At 42.3% G+C, this 18,561-nt stretch overlaps 1 protein-coding gene across 2 annotated transcripts in view; it reads right to left on the bottom strand.

Annotated features, from left to right (window-relative positions):
• Positions 1-18,561, bottom strand: part of Armc4 (armadillo repeat containing 4) — a 166,874-nt gene that overhangs the window by 40,420 nt on the left and 107,893 nt on the right. For both annotated transcript variants that reach the window (XM_032884509.1, XM_032884508.1), the window contains one exon: positions 1,144-1,332. In XM_032884509.1, coding sequence (XP_032740400.1) covers positions 1,144-1,332 — 189 coding nt within the window. The remainder of the gene's footprint in view (positions 1-1,143; positions 1,333-18,561) is intronic.

The raw sequence follows: 18,561 nt of genomic DNA, 5'->3' as shown, positions 1-18,561 counted from the left end.
TCAACCTATATTTATTTCTTACTGCAGTTTTTGCATGTGTATATATGTGGCATACATGTGTGTTTGCATCCATGCAGGTGCACCTAGGGGTCAGATGTTGACTTTGGGCATTGCCTTTGGTCACTTTCAATGCTACAAATTGAGGTAGGGTCTTGACTTGAACCCAGGTCTTGCTTATTCAGCTATTCTAGCTAGCCTGCTTGCTGTGGACCCCTCACCTCTGTTTCCCAAGCTCTGGGATTACAGATAGGCCAATGTATACACTTTGCATTTGTGCAGGTGATGGCAATCTACACTCTGGCCCTCATGCTTGAGTGGCAAGTGCTTTTACCTGTAGAGAACCCCAAATCCCACCTTAATTTCTGAAAAGGGGAAGACAGAGCAACAGATAATATCTACTAGACTTTCTAGTGTCCTTTCTGTATTTTCTTTACGCAGACAAGACTTTCTGCTTAGAGTTATCTCAGATTTATAGAATAACTGAGCATGCCATAGTTTTCCATTGTCCCATTTTCTTGACTCACAGAATGTGTTGCCTTGAGTCTGACAGATGCTCTGAGAGAGAGGCTGGGTGTCCTGGGTATCCTGCCCTGAGGATTCTTCTTCCAGTGTTTGCAGGTCTGGTTTGTTACTCTCCTACCAAGTGGTACTGCAAGCTTGGCTCAGATTGTTCTGGGCATGGTGAAGTCATTGTCTCCAGGCCCTGCTTTAGCTGGCAGAGTTTTAAATAAATAGACTAACACTGCCAAAGCCTTGTGGCTTGAGTCAGTCGCAGTCCAGGCTTCTACGATGGGAGGAGAGCAATCCCATTCTAATGTTGGAATGAGCAGCTACCTTAAGAACAATGACAGCAGCGGGGAGGACGGCTGCTACTTACATAACAGCACGTGTATTTGCCACAGCTTTGCTTGCCAACGAGTCACTTAAAAAACTGTATTTAACAAAGATCTTGCATATTAATATTCTGCATATAAAATATGCCTTTGTGTCTATCGGTCTCAAGGAAGCTCAAGGAATTGAAGAAAATCTTGTATTTCATCAGCAATGGGCACCAAACCCAAACCCAGATCTCTAGACCTCATACCTTTTGTCTTTCACCATATGTGTTCCGAGAGAATCCCATGATAACAAGGTACCACTTACTGTATTGGCGAGTTTGGACAAAAGAGGGACGACTCCATGGTCTGTAATAACAGCTAAGTTCTCCTGGTCTTTTGCTATGTTGGTGATAGCGGCACAGACACTTGCCAGGACCTCTTTATTGTCTGACTTCAGTAGGTTGACAACAAGTTCCAGACCACCAACAAAGGAGCGAACCATTTCTCCAGCATCCTAGATAACAGAGAAACACCTTCTCTTACACTCGTTTAAAAAAGGTGGAAAGTAATGATAAGGATGTTAGATAAACTTTAAGACAAAATATTTTAGTTTAATATAGTCCCGCATTTTCAAATTCTATGTATATATGTGTATGCTTATGTATAATAATGAATATGTACACAGTAAGTATATACACTTCAGTTTGAATATTTGCCATAGGAGCTACTGAGCAATTAACAAAATACATTGGTTTTTTTAGAACCTGTAGGGTGCTGTAAAAAGTCATCGCAAGCATGGAATTGGCCAACAGTGAACCACTCTTTCAGGAAACATAGGGTTAGATCCTGACACGCTTCTGCAGACAATATTTTTGCCAAGTGAACAGTATGTAACAGTATTATCTATGTTTCTTTTTGACACAGCTTATTCCATAGATTAAAGAATCTTATTTATTTATTTTACGTATTAGGGGTACGTGCACGACAGTACACTAATGGAGGTCAGAGAACAGCTTGTAGGAGTTGGTTCTTTCCTTCCGCCATTCGAATTCAGGACTCAGGGGTCAGACCTAGCAGCGAGAGCCTTCGCCAGCTGAGTCAGTGTGCTGGCCTGCTCATAAGTATTTTTAATTCATTAAGATCAACACCATAGCTAACAGCACTATTACTCATCTACAGAAGCTTGTCAAGCACATATTTTTTCTGAGAAGCACATCAAAGCCTTCTTGTGCTTAAGAACCATAGGCAATACTTCAGCACCGTGTCTGGAGGCAGTTTAGCACTGAACTAATGTGCACAAAGCACAAAAATGTGAAAAATGTGGCCTCCCATGGACTCCCAAATGGTCCCGTGCTCCCATTATGAGCTGAAACAAAAATGTCAATTAACATGTGTGGGCTTGGCATCTTTCTGCACATCTACAGGAATAACCATGTAAAATCCTTAAGAGTGAATTGGGGTAACAGAGAGGCTTCTATCAAGAATCTGTGAATGAGATGGGTTGATATACACACTGTGTAGCCATCGTCTTGGGCATACCTGGTGGGGAAAGAAAATGTGCTCTGAGAAATGACAGGGTCCGGCCAGGCGTGGTGGTGCGAGCATGTATTGACAGCAGTGGACTGAGACAGAACTATGAATCTAATGAAAGACCAAACTGGCATAGCCTCCCTTCACGGGGGTGGGGGGCAATGAGAAATGGTAGGGAAACACAGTGAGCGGACACCAAGGAGCAGGTGGATGGGGCCAAGCCATCCTATGGACTGATTTTAACACTGGGGTTTAACGTTTTTTTAAGACACTGTGGGAACCATACATCTGTTAGCCCAGCTGAGCCTCACAACAATCCTGCCCAGTAGGTATGATTAATTCCATTTTAGATTTTTAAAACTAATTTAAAAATTTAAAACCAATTTACAAATGTTGAAAGTTAGAAGCTAGATCCTATCCTGTGTAATGGCAAGATACCGTGTGAGCTTTACTAATCATCAATTTGATTTTTACATCCCCACCCCCTGTTAATTTTTCCATGGTGTACCTGCTGGAGGATAAAATCCAAGCTCCAAAGCATGGTGAGTAAGGCATTCTCTGTAGCCCAATCTTCATGTCTAGCCTCAACCTTATCACTTACAGTATCTCACATAAACCTGAGTCCACTGGCTTCTGCTGTGAACTGGAGTTAAACAGCTCCTCAAACACTTCAAAGTACGGATCACTATGGGTAGTGAATCGATTCTTGTTTGTCTTTCACCCTGAACTTTAAATTCCGGGTGGGCCTGTTGTCCATTACTCACTAGTCACAGCAGTGTCCAGCAGTGTCCAGCAGTTACCATTCGCTTAAGTTACAGATGTTCCCCGCAAATACGCACTAGGGGAGCCTGGAATGTTGAGTACACTGTCGGAACAGGACAGAGGATGTGTGTGTGTTGGGGGAGGGGACGGAGGGGGTGAGGGAGCGCACAGAGTCACATGATGAATCCAGGGAAGTCAGATTCTGTATCAGGGTGCAGATCTGAGTTTATTGGCCAGTGAAGAAGCTGATACAGTGTTTGAGCCAATCCCAAGCTCCTAAATCCTCAGCCAATTGTATCTCACCACAACATACGTCACTGTTGCTCCAACAAAAAAATGCCCTGCCTGATGAGGTTTCTCAGAAGGAACATGGGGGAAGTAGGGGGAGGGAAGAATGGTCACTTGTTAGGACTTCCGTGAAGATGGGGAAGCAGCCACCGTCCTGGCTTCGATTCTTTTTTGCTGTTTCAGCAGTGTTCTGTCTTAGACCTAATGCCCTCATTCTCCATTGCACATTTTCCTTCCTAAGGTTGACTTTCACGACCCCCACAGCGCATACGGTTGTTCCTTCAAGGGAAGGAATACAAAACCCCTTCTCGACCCAAAAGGCTGGAGCGTACCAGCTTTCTAACCTGGTGACCTTTGCCCTGTCTGTGTGGCAGAGATTTTCCAGCACCAGATTCTCTTTTAGACCAATTTTTTTCCCTCGATTAATTTTTAACACCTACCTTTATAGAATTTGCAAAGAGTTTCAATGTAGTCATGTCTGATCTGCATTTGGCTTACTTTGCTCCTTAGAGATACTTAGGCATGCTTTATTGTGCATGGGGGTTGGGTTGATGTTCACCAGAATAGTTTTCACCAAATTGTGTTGTGCTCAGATATGCCTAAAATAAACGACTTCGTGCCAGACTCCCAAAGTTTGAACCAACACCGGCCTATAGTTGCATTTTGTCAAATTGCCCTCATGCCTCCCAGAGTTCGTTACTCTGCCGGCTATGAAGGTATCAGAGGCAGCCCCCCGCCCCCACAAACCTATATAAACCAGGATGATCTCCTAGTGCAAGGTAAAGTCAGGAAGAGGCAGATCCAATGAAGCATCAGCAAACACATAAGGCTATGTCTCCCATTGCTATGGAAACAAACAGGATCAATACCGGGGGCCTAGTACGCAATCCGAATGTAAATATCGTTTCTGATAGTTGATACGCTTCTAGTGTGCCCATAAAATTATTTCAAATTGTTCCAGTCTACATAAATTCTACAGCAAACAATGGTATTATAATGCAAAAGAAATGATATTCACAGCTTTGGTCTACACTGTCACTTTATTAAAACTTTGAGAATTTAGAAGTTATCAGACATGAAATTATATTTAAAAATTCAATGACTACTAAATAAATAAATGCAACACCATTCTGTCCGTTTTTCTCTCTGTAAAAACTAGCAAATCTCACGCCTTAAAAATGAGCAATGTACTACATGAGGTGGCCTGGGCATTCGGGGTGATGTCCTCCTCCCCCCTTGCCTCTCTTGCCTCTCGATACCTGAGGCAGTTGGGTGAGCTGACTCTGGGTCATGAGACTGAGCCGGCCTTGCCCCTCTTGGGCTCCAGAAATCTGGAGAATGGGCCTTGCATCTCACCTGGGCAGCACAGTAGAGATGACCCTGGTGGAGGGGGTGCAGGTGATCCAGCCCCGAGGGAGAGAGCATGGGAAAGTGAGCCCCACCACTAGTCTGCCCTGAGGAGGTATGGACTGGGGCGATGCCTTCCTCCCCTTCATCCCCTGCCCCTTGCCACTGCAGTATGTTGGAGAGCTGGCCTCCAAGGTAATGAGAGTGTAGGAGTTGGCTGACCCTGGCCCTCACTGATGGAAAAACTGGCCCTAAACCTCACCTGGGCAGCATAGTGGAGCTGGCTCTGGAGTTGTAGATGCAGGGAAGCAAGGCCCAAGGGCACAAGAGCAGGGGAGCTGACCTTGCCTCCTGCTAATGGCAGCATTGGGTGGCCCAACTGGAGCAGTATTGGGTGACCCAGCTGGAGAAGCATTGGGTGGCTCGGCTGGAGCAATATTGTGGAGTTTGACCTGGTGGTACAGATAAAGGGGAACCAGCAGGCTGACGAGCTCAGTATCACCTAGGCCCAGATCCAGAGCTTTAGGTTGACCCACCCCAAAGTCTACATCATCCGTGAACTGTTGGGGAACATGAAAGGGTCAGTTCTGCTGATCCAAAGCTGTAGGATTCCCATGATACAATGGGGCAACAATAAGATAGTGGGAAGAGTCCCATGAGGATCCAGTACTGATGGTGTCCCAGAAGCCAGAGACCTGGAACCATTACAATGACTCATTACAATGAGCATTCGCTAGCGAAGATACATAGACAAAGGGGTAGACTGTGGGGCACACTGTGACATTATGGCTTCCATGATGAGATGTTTCCTATGCTTTGTTTTTTTGTGTGTATGTACGCACATGCATACATGTGTGTTTTACTGTAGGGGGAAGTTGCCAGGGCAGGTGGCGATACAAGAGACAGCGAGAAGAATGGGACTAGAGTGCATAATGTGAAACTCCCAAGAATCAATGAAAAGTTTAAAAATTTTAAAAGATAAAATAAAGAGCAATATAAGGTTGGGGAGATGGCTTAGTAGATGAAGCACTTGCTTTTCAAATGTTGAGTAGAGAGATTGGGGGCTGAGAAAGAGGACTCGTAGAATAAGCTGGCTCCCTGGTCTAGGAGAATTAGTGAGTCTAGGTTCAGGATGACTCTTCCTCCATAAATTCGCTGGAGGGAAATTGAGAAAGACACATGACTTCAACTTCAGACCTCTTCCTCCACATGTACATATGTGTATGTGTATGTGTACCAATGTACTCGAATGCATGCATGTATACCACATGCACATATAAATGCAAATACGAAAAAAATGAAATCATTTTCAACAAGGGTTAAGAATAACAAAGGCAGAGGGAATGAGGAGAAACATAACATGCTTACAGACAATAAACACACACCAGGAAGACAGACTTACAAAACAAGCTGGACAAGCAATTTGGGGGGAAGGGGTGATGCATGTGACCCCCCCTTTTTAAAATTAATCATTCTATTCATTTACATCTCAAATGATATCCCACTTCCCAGTTACCCCTTCACAAACCCCTACCCCAAACCTCCCTCCCCTTTGTCTCTAAGAGGGTGCTACCCCCCTCTCCCCCCTGACCCCTCTAGCATTTCTCTGTGCTGGTGCATCAAACTTCCATAGGACCAAGGTCCTTCCCTCCCATTGATGTCAGACAAGGCCATCCTCTGCTACCTATGTATCTGAAGCGGTGGATCCCTCCCTGTACACTCCTTGGTTGGTGGTCTCGTCCCTGGGAGCACTGGGTGGTCCGGCCAGCTGATGATGTTCTTCCTATAGGGTTGCAATCCCTCTCATCTCCTCCGGTTCTTCTGCCAGCTCCCCCACTGGGTCCCCAAGCTCAGTCTGATGGTTGGCTTCAAGCATCCACATCTGTATTGGTCAGTTGTTGGCTGAATCTCCCAAGGAGCATCCACACCATGTTACTGTCAGCACCTGCCTCTTGGCAATGGCAACAGTGTCAGATTTGGTGTCTGCAGACAGGATAATCTCCAGGTGGGGCAGTCCCCATATGGCCCTTCCTTCAGTCTCTGCTACATTTTTTGGTCCCTGTTCTTCCTTTGGACAGGAACATTTCTGGGTTAAAAACTTTGAGATGGGTGGGTGGTCCCATCCTTAGCCTGGAGGCTATTCAGATCTACAGGTTCTACGTCTCCTTCTCTGCTAGTATCATCCCCATTGGGTCCTGGCAGCCTCTTGTTTCCCTGGCATCTGGGACCCTCCAGTGGCTATCCCCAGTTCCTTGTTTCCCCTTGCTACATATTTTGATTCAATTTCCTGACCCTCTGTACCTTTCTCCTGTCCCCTCCAGTACCTGATACTGCCCTCCCATTTCCTCCCCTTCCTTTCTCCTGCCCAGGTCCCCCACTCTCTCCACCTCCCGTTATCATCCTTTTCCCCCATCAATGCAGGACTGAAGCATCCACACCCTGCTCTTTCTCCTAAGTTCCATACGGTCTGTGGGTTGTGTCCTGGGTATTGTGAAGTTTTTGAACTAATATCCACTTATCAGTGAGTACATATTGTGTGTGCTTTTCTGTGACTGGGCTACCTCATTCAGGATGATATTTTCTATTTCCATCCACTTGCCTAAGAATTTCATGAAGTCATTGTTTTTGATTGCTGAGTAGTACTCCATTGTGTAGATGTACCACATTTTCTGTTGAGGGACATCTGGATTCTTTCTAGCTTCTGGCTATTATAAATAAGACTGCTATGAACATAGTGGAGCATGTGTCCTTGTTGTATGTTGGAGCATCATGTGGGTATATGCCCAGGAGTGGTATAGCTGGGTCCTCAGGTAGTGGAATGTCCAGTTTTCTGAAGAACCTCCAGACTGATTTCCAGAGTGGTTGTACCAACTTGCAAACCCATCAACAATGGAGAAGTGTTCTTCTTTCTCCACATCCTCGCCAGCATCTGCTGTCATCTGAGTTTTTGATCTTAGCCATTCTTGGATGTAAGAGTGATCTGGCTGTGACATCTGTCACCCCATTGATTTCCAGGGTTGATTCAGCTGATCTGGCTAGTTAGGTGTCCCCTTCCTCCCTCACTACTCCAGGTATGTCCCTCCTGAAGCTGGGTGCTCAGTCAAAGAGGACAGCCTTCCTGGAATAGAGGAGGACTGGTTTGGCCAAGGGTATAGAGTAGCTGTGCTCCCCTGCTAGAACCTCCAAACAAGCTCTCAAGGTCCTGGACATACAATGACTATTATTTGCACTATTACTATAATATTGGGGATTGAACCCAGGACCTTATGCATGCTAGATATGCACATCAGCCTGGAGCTGCACCCTAAACCCTAGTCATGTTCTTAAAGGACTGAATCAAAATCATGAAAGATACAAAAGAAAAAAATTAGATTTGATAATCCCATGATTATCAAACAAATGACTTTTAAATAGAAATGAAAGATCTAAAAATCAAGAAGGAAAGAAAGATTAATTTGGGAAATCAGACTGACCCAGAAGAAAAAAAAAGAGTGAAGACTTTATTTTTAAAGAAACAGAGGATGGGAGTACAAGGTTATTTATAACTATAAAACACCACAATAATAAATACTATAAAATAAATAATCTAGAATAACTACAAAGAACTGCAGAATGAGCAGAAAGGTGGAACGTGCTAGAGACCCCAAAAAGAAAAGCAAACCAGGAATTTAAAGCATAGATTGAGAGAATTATTTCCTAAAGCAAGTAAAACCCAAGAATGTATTGAAGTAAAGTGCTTGAGAAGCCACACACACAGACGCATCTTCACCCAACTGGTGGACTTAAAAAAAAAAAATTCCTGGTTTGCAGGTGCACACAGCACCAAGCCCAGTCTCTCTCTATTCACACACACACACACACACACACACACACACACACACACACACACACACACAAAATCCTTCAACACCAACTTGACTTGACATTTCTGTGTTCAGGTTGACATTTCTAGCATCTGCATGTAATAGAATATTCAGCCGGTCTGTTCCTGGCTTGTCTCCACTTGATATAATGTCCTCCAGCTCCACTCATTGGTGCAAATGGCATGGCTTCATTCCTCATCATGACTAAATACTATCCCACTGTGTGTAGACACAACATTTTCTTCATCCATTCATCTGCTGACGGTGACCCGAGACCAGCCTAAGCCTGTCATGGATTTCGAAGACACTCGCCTATTATTTGTTTAAAGGTCCAAGCACCACAGTGAGCTAAGAGCTGAAGCTCCTGGGAAGATTTTTAAGGGTCCTGTCACAACTGACCAGACAGACAGAAGGATGAAAGTAACCTGTGGTCCTCATGATGCTTGTGGAGCTGCTGAGTCTGCTGAAGTCTGTCCCACACACTACGTGACATTGGCAGCACAAGTGACTGCAGACTTGTGTTCATTATGTTGCAATAATTTTTCTCAGGCTCTCTCTCCAAGGCTGGAGATACCCAACCATGTAGGACAGCACACAGTTAATCCTAGAACTTGGGAGGCAAAGGAGGAGGAACATGAGTTTGAGCCAGCCAGGGTGATATAATGAGACCCTGTCTTGGGCACAGGAAAAAATAAACAAACAAAACGCAAATAATGATTAAAAAAAATAGGACCCCAGTCATTATCTCAGTGTCCCTTGGGAAACAGGGACACTCAGTTGACGTTCAATAAATGTTTGTTATTTGTTGGTATTGTTTTGTTTTTTTAAGACTGAGAAGTACAACTTCAAGTTATTTGAGCACTGGGCTGAAGATGTGGCTTAGTGGTGGAGCTCTTGTCTAATATGTGCAAGGACCAAAGTTTAATCTCAAATGCAGCCCAAAATAATAATTAAACTACTCACTAGCTAGCTAGCTAGATGATAGATACATAGACAGCCATAGTAACAAACAGTAAAGAAAAAGAACGTAAGGTCTCTATGCAGAACTTCAAGTCGGTAAGTTCAGGTCAATGAGTCAAGTTCAGAATCAGCCTTTGTCCCCTGCCTCACAGGCCTACCAGCTTTCCGATTCTGCATGAGCTACTGAGGCTACATTGGGGAAAATGTCAAAAGTGATCACATCTGTCTCTTATCCAAGAACTTCCTGAGGTGGATGGTATGAACCAGAGGGAGCCAAAGCCTCAGCTGAGCCCCACGTCCTGACTCACCTCGCTCTCAGGCAGTTAGCAGTACTCGGAACAGTAAAACTGTCAGCATCGAGTGCCCCTGGCCCCCGAAGACTTGATTATTTGTTTTGAAGGTGAGATTTTTTTCTTTTGAGAGTTAAGGGTTTTCAACATATGACATCTTGTGTCACACAGCTTCTCTGGAAAGGGAGACAGTATATTTGAGGGTGGAAAACGGTTACCCTGCCAAAGCTGTCTTGCACTAATAATGCTCAGGGGCTAGGCAAAGCCACCACGCTTTTCACCTTCTCATATATCCTAGAAAGTGGTCTCTGCCAGTTTCACTGTGATGCAATACTGTTCTGCACAACTCACATATTCATCTGTAATGGGAAACCCCTGAGTAATAAGAATAAAAAACAATGACTGCCTAATTGTTTGCAATAGAGATGAATTTCCATCCATATGCATCCCTTTGATTCTGACACATACACCTTTATTCCTTTGACTGTGACAAAATAGTCCAAAGGACTCTGAGGGGCTGCCCTACATAGACATGGGGTTCAAAGTTCACAAAAGATCGCAGCAAATCGAATTAGATAGACTCGAAACTGTAGTTACTTTCTCATTCTACACAGAGTGCAGACTCTAAGCACTCACGTTTGAATTTATCACTATAATTCTTGTTTAAGACATTCAGAAGGCCTTCCACAATTTAAGGGATTCATAACTCCAAAAATCATGAAGTTCTGTGAAGAAAAAGCAGCCAGTGGAAGACAGGAATCAATGCTGTTAGGGGTGGAGCCCTTGAAGAAGTAGAAACAGGGGTGAAGTCCAAATTAAACAGGGTCAAGCAGATACAAAGATGAGACAAGATTGTAAGCACAGAAAAATACTAGCAGTTTGTTAAAATCAAACCAGTAGGGAAATATTAAGGTGTTATTTAGTGATGGATGAACGGAAGAGAAAGCAGGGTGCGTTGGTATACGGAACACTCACTCTGTGGACGGGTATGAGGGTCCTTCTCGTCCCGCCAGCAAAAGGAGCAGACACTTCTCTGAAGATGGGACACATACACACAGTGACTCTAAACCACTTACATGGCCAGGAGAATGTGGCTTAAGACCAAAATTTTAGACTAGGAGAGCTATAAAAAGAGGCTATAAGATGTGCAGCCTAGTATTTGAAAAGGATTTAAAAATAGCCCATCATTGGGGTTGGGGATTTAGCTCGGTGGTAGAGCGCTTGCCCAGGAAAAAGGCCCTGGGTTCGGTCCCCAGCTCCGAAAAAAAAAGAAAAAAAAAAAAAAAGCCCATCACATGTAAAGCTTTCAAACTCCCTCTGTTTGCATTCAAAGCGAATGTCAGAGACTCCAAAACTCAATGGGCACATCCCACCCTGAAAGCGTAGTCGGCGACTTAAACCTTTTAAAAGTCTCAGTAGAGTCTGAGCGTACGTGAGAACCTGAGCGTACAGGAGGACAGAGCATTGTTTGTGAGGGTCTGTCACAATAAGATCCTTGTTCCACTCACAGTGCTTTAATCCCCCAGCCTAAAAGAATTACTTTTAAACCCAAATGTTCTTACATTTTCAAACGCAGGTCGATAAAAGCCAAACAGAATCAGAGTATTTTACCATCATTTTCCTTAGGAACGGAGGGCAATGTAAATTAAATTCTGGAGAAGAAATGAAGCAAGCTTTACAATCCGGATTTACCTTGAAGAGAGTTTTAACCTAATTGATGCTCAAGAAAAATACTGTAAATTAATAGTTCTAAATTTTCCCCTTATTCCTTAACCTAATTCGGGATAATATGTTTAAACATTACAGAAAATGGTGTTGTTTATTTATTTTCCCACTTAACAGTGTTCTATGCTGACTCTCGTTTGGGTAAATATCACATTAATGAGGTCTAAACTGTGAGGCACTGTTGTGTACCAGACGCTTACAGAGCTAATGACGCAACATTCTCCACCAGTGATGTATTTGAAAGGTGCTAGACAAACACGCATCTTAAAATAGAGCGATTTATAAACTCAATGTGTATTTATCTGCATATGCTTTGCGTGCATACTTGTGTATATTTTAATGCTATCATATTTAAATCTTTTAAAAAAGCATGTGTATATCGTGACACAGATTTATAAGAGAAAGTGAATCCCAGTTTAGGTTCAGCTGTTTCTGACCAGTGAGCTGCATGGATCAGGCCGAGAAAACGTAACAATGGTGATCTCAGAGGACAGATTACTGCATGAAATGAAGCCCACAAGCATAAAACCCTCATCTTACAGAAACTGTTTTCCAAGTATTATGTCTTATGTCACACTTCTCTAGAAGTATGTGGTCCACACACACATTTGGCACATAAGTGTCTGTCAAACTCACGACATACGTAAAACACACTGACTATCATACCTTCAACTGTGTGAATGCTTTCCAAATGTGTGAAGCCAGCTGGCCAGCCCTCTTGTATTCATGTATCTTTAACAGATTCCTTTATTAAATGGTTTTCATAGATCTCCTCTGCCAATTATTAAGATTCTTCTTTAAAACACACTCAGAATTCAGCCCAGATCTCTAGACGTGGCCCAGTCAGAGGATTGCACTGGGACTCTTATTGTTTGGGATCTAGACATGGGACTTCTGCTTTGGACTATGTGAGGGTATGTGCTATTTCGGCAGCCAGCCTGCTCTGTTTATGTTCCATTTTGAAGCTAGCTGAAATCCCTCCTTGCCTTTCATAAATTACCACATATCCACAACACCCTTATCTTGCACTTAAGGGATTTTAGCCACTCTTTATGGCATTAATTAAGTTGAATAGTTTCCATATAATTGATATAAGCTTTTTGATGTAGATTTCACCCTGAGGAATTTATATTTGTATAAAGCTTAGAAAAACTAAGGGAGGTATCTGAATCTTTTAATGTAAGCAAGGTATTTGATGGTTCTTGTTTCAGCAAAGTTGTTAGAGAGGCAAAAATATAGTTGCTCTTTCTTTTTTGACAAAACAAAATGGTGATTCTGTAGCTTTATTGTATAGAATTCCACTCCAGGAATTTTGAAAATGTCCTCAGCCCAATGCTATGGTTTAGGTTCTGAAACTCAAGATAGTTAAACTTGACCACCAATGTGACAGTCATAAGAGCACACATTTAGGCATTTAGGGATAATTAATGAACGAGTGCTGAGCTCCGGTGAACGGCATTAAGTCCTTTGCGAAAGGCTTTCTTGCCCTTGTCCAAAAACAGAGCAGCCCTCACCAGATGTGGTGCTGATGTCTTGAACTGAACTGCCTTGAACCATAAAAACCAAAAATCAAAAAAACCAAATTCCTATTGTTTCAATTCTGTGGGGTGGATTTCAGCAGTAGAAACATCCAAGCTGTGTCCCAGACCAATTGATAACAATTCATGAACACGGGAGCTGACAACATAAGACTTACATGTGATTCTAATGTTTATGGACAGTGGGTTGAATGCTTGGGATGCATCCATGAACATTAATAAATTAATGTTGACCAAGCTACTGCTCTTCTCTAAACTCTAATGCCTTCATCTGTAAAGTAGAAGGGGGTGAAAGGGTGTGTGTGTGTGTGTGTGTGTGTGTGTGTGTGTGTGTGTGTGTGTGTGCGTGCATGCACATGTGTGTGGAAAGAAAAAGAGAGAATTAGGAAAAGAATAGAATATAGCAAGGTACCGAATAAACAGCAGTAACTGTTGAGTTATTTTGGTGCTATTTTAAGAGTGTAATCGCTACTAATAGTTTGCACGATCAAAATGTCAACCTAGTAAAACAATTAAAACTTATTTAATTGTATTTATTTATTCTTATAAATGTGTTCAGAGCAATAACTCAGGTGACAAGAAGCGTTTTACTACATATTCAGAGCTAGTTTAAAACCTGAAGAGATACACACACACACACACACACACACACACACACACACACACACACCTGTTATTAAGCAATAATTGTACGCTTACTTATACAATTGAAACCATTACATTTGTACAATCCTTGGTGAATTAAAGATCTCAGGAATGTCTGATACTATGTTTTGTTTTGGGAGATTCAGAATTAACCATTCCTCTGCCCTGTTTTCAAAACTCAAGTGTCCAACTCCCAATGTCAATGGTAGTGATTTATTATTTTTAAATCAGTGAGAGTTATTTTAATGTATAATGAGAATAAAGAATCATCTCTCTGGATAATGATCAAAGTGGGGTGTTTCTGCTTCTAACTTTGCCACATTGGTGTCAATTGCTTCTGTTTAGTTGAAGAACAAATACATGAGACCTGCATCTATAACACTAGTAGAAGTCCCCCAGGAAACAGGACCCCCCACAACAAGTTTACAGACAAAAAAATGAGCAAAACCTAGGCTTTGAAAATATAATTACACAGTAGTTTCCATGCCAACTGCAAAGATAATAAAAATTAGAAAAATTGGGATTAGAAAAATCCCCGAACTTAATGGAAGGCTTGGAACAAAGAGCCCTCACTCAAAAACTCTCGGCAACAATAGTAGATTGTTACAGTAGTCTAAGTTGTCCCATTCCCAGCCCTTGGTCTGTATCTTCAAACTTCTTTCAAGCACATTGTTAAGGGAACTTTGTAGTCTAGCAACCACATAGAGACATAAAAGTCTCCATTCTAAGAGACTGAAGATGGTTTGACCTGGATGGAAGCTGATACAATCTACGGAGGTGAACAAGTACCTGGACAAAATATTAGAGAGATCTTGGAAATGAGACATTCATAAATGAGCTGCAAGGGCCCAGCACCTCCCTAGAGATAGGAAAGCACCACATAGACACGTCTTTATCTTAGCTCACCTGGAGGCTCTGTGTAGACAGACGTGAAATAGAACGTAGTGTGGAACTTAAGTGCCACAGAGGCTGTTGTCAAAGGTTGGGAAACAAACGTGCAAGGACACTGAGGAAGAGTTCTTCAAACAAATTGATGAATAATATATTGGCCAATCAGAGACCTTGGGGACCACTACATACTGTCACATACAGACCTAAGTAACCTGCAATAGATATAAAATACAAGACAACATACACACACACTCACACACACACACAGGGTGGTAGGATATCTATAAAAAGGATGAATTTGATTTTCAGAGTCTTTAAATCATCTTTTAAATGTTTTCAATCAAAATAAATGAAGCATCTATAGAAAGTAGAAAGTGTACCTCCAAGGATAAATAGCAGTTAGCAGAATCTGAATCTAAGGAAGCCTGTTAAATGCTGAACAACTTACTCCACAAATAAGTAATTAGATTTTGACAGTTCTCTCTGAAGGAGAATATCAACAAAATGATTTAAAATTTTAAAGGAGAATTAAATAGACCCTCTGGAATTGAAATTATTCAGTTTACGTGAAAATTTAATAACTGAAAGAAAAAAAGAAAAGCTACCTGGAATGGACAGCAGAGGTCCTGAGTAAACAGATGGACAGATCAAATCAAGCTGTCCCATCAGAAGAGCCAAGAGGAAAGGGATGAAGAGGACTGAACTTTACCTCAAGCCTTGGGAAACAGTCAAGCACCCCAGTATTTACATCTGACAGTTCTACAAAGGAAGGAGCAGATGGAATGTTTGACACATAATTCTTGAGTTTTTTCTTGTTTTTAAGAGAAAAGGAGAATGATTTATATATTTATTTTCATTTTTAAAAAAAATTAATCATTCCATTCATTTACATCTCAAGTGATATCCAGCCCCCAGTTAGTCCCTCCACCAAGCCTTCTTCCTATGATATCCCACTTCCCAGTTACCCCTCCACCAACCCCACCTCACATCCCTCCCCCTCCCTGTCAAGCCTTTCCTAATTACATTAAAACCTTTAATCTTTGCAGCCAAGCAAATCAACAAATACCATGTACCATAGATTCAGGGAGATCAAAATTTAAACCTGTCATAGGCCAACTGTGGCAAGTGCAAAACAAAATGAAACTTTCCACCTTGGAAACTTAGTTCATATTAAGAGGTCACTTCTTACCAGGAAACAACTATGCATCATCAAGATGGCGGACTAGGAAGCTTCAGACCCACAGTCTCCCATGAAATAGCAGTTATCTATACAGAGTGACTGAAACAAGTCTGCCGGACTCAGGACACCTGTTTAGAAATCTACAGCAAACAAGCAATTGGCAAAGCAACAGAATGCTTCCTCCAAACCATCACACCCACTCACTCCACCTTTGCTCTGGTATAGCACATGCATTCAGGAGACCACAGTTCAGTTCCTAGGAGGCTACAAGGGGCAGCGTGAGGTTAAGTTCAACATTCTGGCTCTGTACATGAGTTCTAGCTCATTTGACTCAGAGCTCTAACAGGGCACTGTAGCCAAGTCAGGATTTCAGGTGACAGAAGCTGCAGATGAGGTGGGAGGTGCATGGAAATTGCTTGGGTCTTCAGTCTCACAGATATCTTAAGGTATACATTACAGGCAAATGGAGATGGCAAAACATGCTTAACTCCATGAAGAAGCATGCATGAGCCCATTGAGAAATGTAGGCATTTCAAAGCAGCTAAGTATATGTAATAAATATAGAGAGAGAGGTTAAGATAGACTACATGCCCATAAATGACCTGAGAAGCTCGATACTTTCATTCTGAGTAATCTCAAGTTTCTACTACTTGGCAATGTAGTTCATATTGCCCAATTCGGTCTAGAACATCTTTAAAGGTAACTTTTCAAACGTTCAATTTTAAACAAATACATGACAACGTACAAAGAAATAGGAAGGAAGGAATCAACTGAAGGAAAAGGTTAATGTCTTGAGACCAATTATAAAGAAAGAAATGCTTCAGACTTACTTGGCAAAGGCTTTAAAACTTAAGTATATCCATAGTAAAAATAAGAAATAAAGGGAATCAGGAAAACTGTTAGAAAAAGAAAACATTAGCAAGGAAATAGAAATTCTTATGAAAGGAACCAAATAGAAATTATGAATCTAAAATATAATGTCTGAATGGAAAAATCCACCAAAAGAGTATAAAGCAATCTTAACAGGTATATTGGAAGAATCAGGAAGTACAGACAGACCCACTTTTTTTTTACTTGTTTATTTTTTAATTTTTTCCATCTTTATTAAATTGGGTATTTCTTTTTTTTTTTTTTTTTTTTTTTTTTTCGGAGCTGGGGACTGAACCCAGGGCCTTGTGCTTGCTAGGCAAGCGCTCTACCACTGAGCTAAATCCCCAACCAAATTGGGTATTTCTTATTTACATTTCAAATGTTATTCCCTTTCCCAGTTTCCATCCCCCTAGCCCCTCCCCCTTCCCTTCTATATGGTGTTTCCCTCCCCATCCTTCCCCCCATTACTGCCCTCCCCCCAACAATCAAGTTCACTGGGGGTTCAGTCTTGGCAGGACCAAGGGCTTCCCCTTCCACTGGTACTCTTACTAGGCTATTCATTGCTACCTAAGCAGTTGGTCAGTCCGTGTATAGTCTTTGGGTAGTGGCTTAGTTCCTGGAAGCTCTGGTTGGTTGGCATTGTTGTTCATATGGGATCTCAAGCCCCTTCAAGCTCTTTCAAGCCTTTCTAAGATTCCTTCAACGGGGGTCCCGTTCTCAGTTCAGTGGTTTGTTGATGGCATTCACCTATGTATTTGCCATATTCCAGCTGTGTCTCTCAGGAGAGATATACATCCGGTTCCTCAGACCCACTTTTTAAAAAATGCCTGAATGTCCAAGAGTCTCACTGCAGCTTCTTGTGGGCATACATGTTTTATGCTTTCTATTTGCCTAGGATGCCTTGTGTCTGAGACACCAGTGCAATTTCCACATGCCTCCCATTGCCTCTGTGGCTTTTGCCACCTGAGATTCTGAAGGGAATTGCAACCCCATAGAAAGAACAGTATCAACTAATCAAACCACCCAGAGCTCCCAGAGACTAAATCACCAACCAAAGAGTATACATGAAGGGATCTATGGTTCCAGATACATATGTAGCACAGGATGGCCTTATCTGACATCAATGGGAGGGGAGGCCCTTGGTCCTGTGGAGACTTTATGTCCCAGTGTAGGCAGATCCTAAAGTGGTGAGGCAGGAGAGGGAGAGGGGTGGAGGAGCACCTCATAGAGTCAAAGGAGAGGGAGGAAATGGGGAATGGCATGGGGCATTTGTGGATGAGTAACCAGGAAGGGGGATATCATTTGAAATGTAAATGAATAAAATGATTAATAAAAACAAAACCAGAAACAACGTTTTCGGAAGCCCATGCCAAGCCCAGGGTCTACCTATGGATCAGGATGTCACACTCAGCTAGAGCTCTAGATCCTGCCTGCCTGCCGTGGTCCCTGTTGTGATGATACAGTACTAAACTTCTGAAACTCTAAGCAAGCCTCCAGACAAATGTTTTCTTTTATAAGAGTTGCCTTGATCATGGTGTCTCTTCACAGCAATAGAACAGTAACTAAGATGCCATGTATACCTGGGTGTTGTAACATACTCTGTGTCACCCTATAGTGAGATGGGAAGCAGAATCAGAAGTATATTCACAGAAACTTGGGATCCGGCTAGACTGGTGTATAAAGCCACAAACAGCAAAGTGGAAGACAGGGATTGACACCTACAATTGACTTTTGATGGTCCCATGTATGCCTTGTCATGAACATGTATGTGCACATATAATACACATATATCTACACATAGCTTTTAAGATAAAAATCTTAATTACTTTTGGATATACATCCATCTTAAAAATT

This window comes from Rattus rattus, chromosome 14, assembly GCF_011064425.1.
Source record: "Rattus rattus isolate New Zealand chromosome 14, Rrattus_CSIRO_v1, whole genome shotgun sequence".
Taxonomy (NCBI): Eukaryota; Metazoa; Chordata; class Mammalia; order Rodentia; family Muridae; genus Rattus; species Rattus rattus.
The sequence above is the reverse complement of the archived record's forward strand: the minus strand, read 5'-3'. Positions and strand labels throughout refer to the sequence as shown.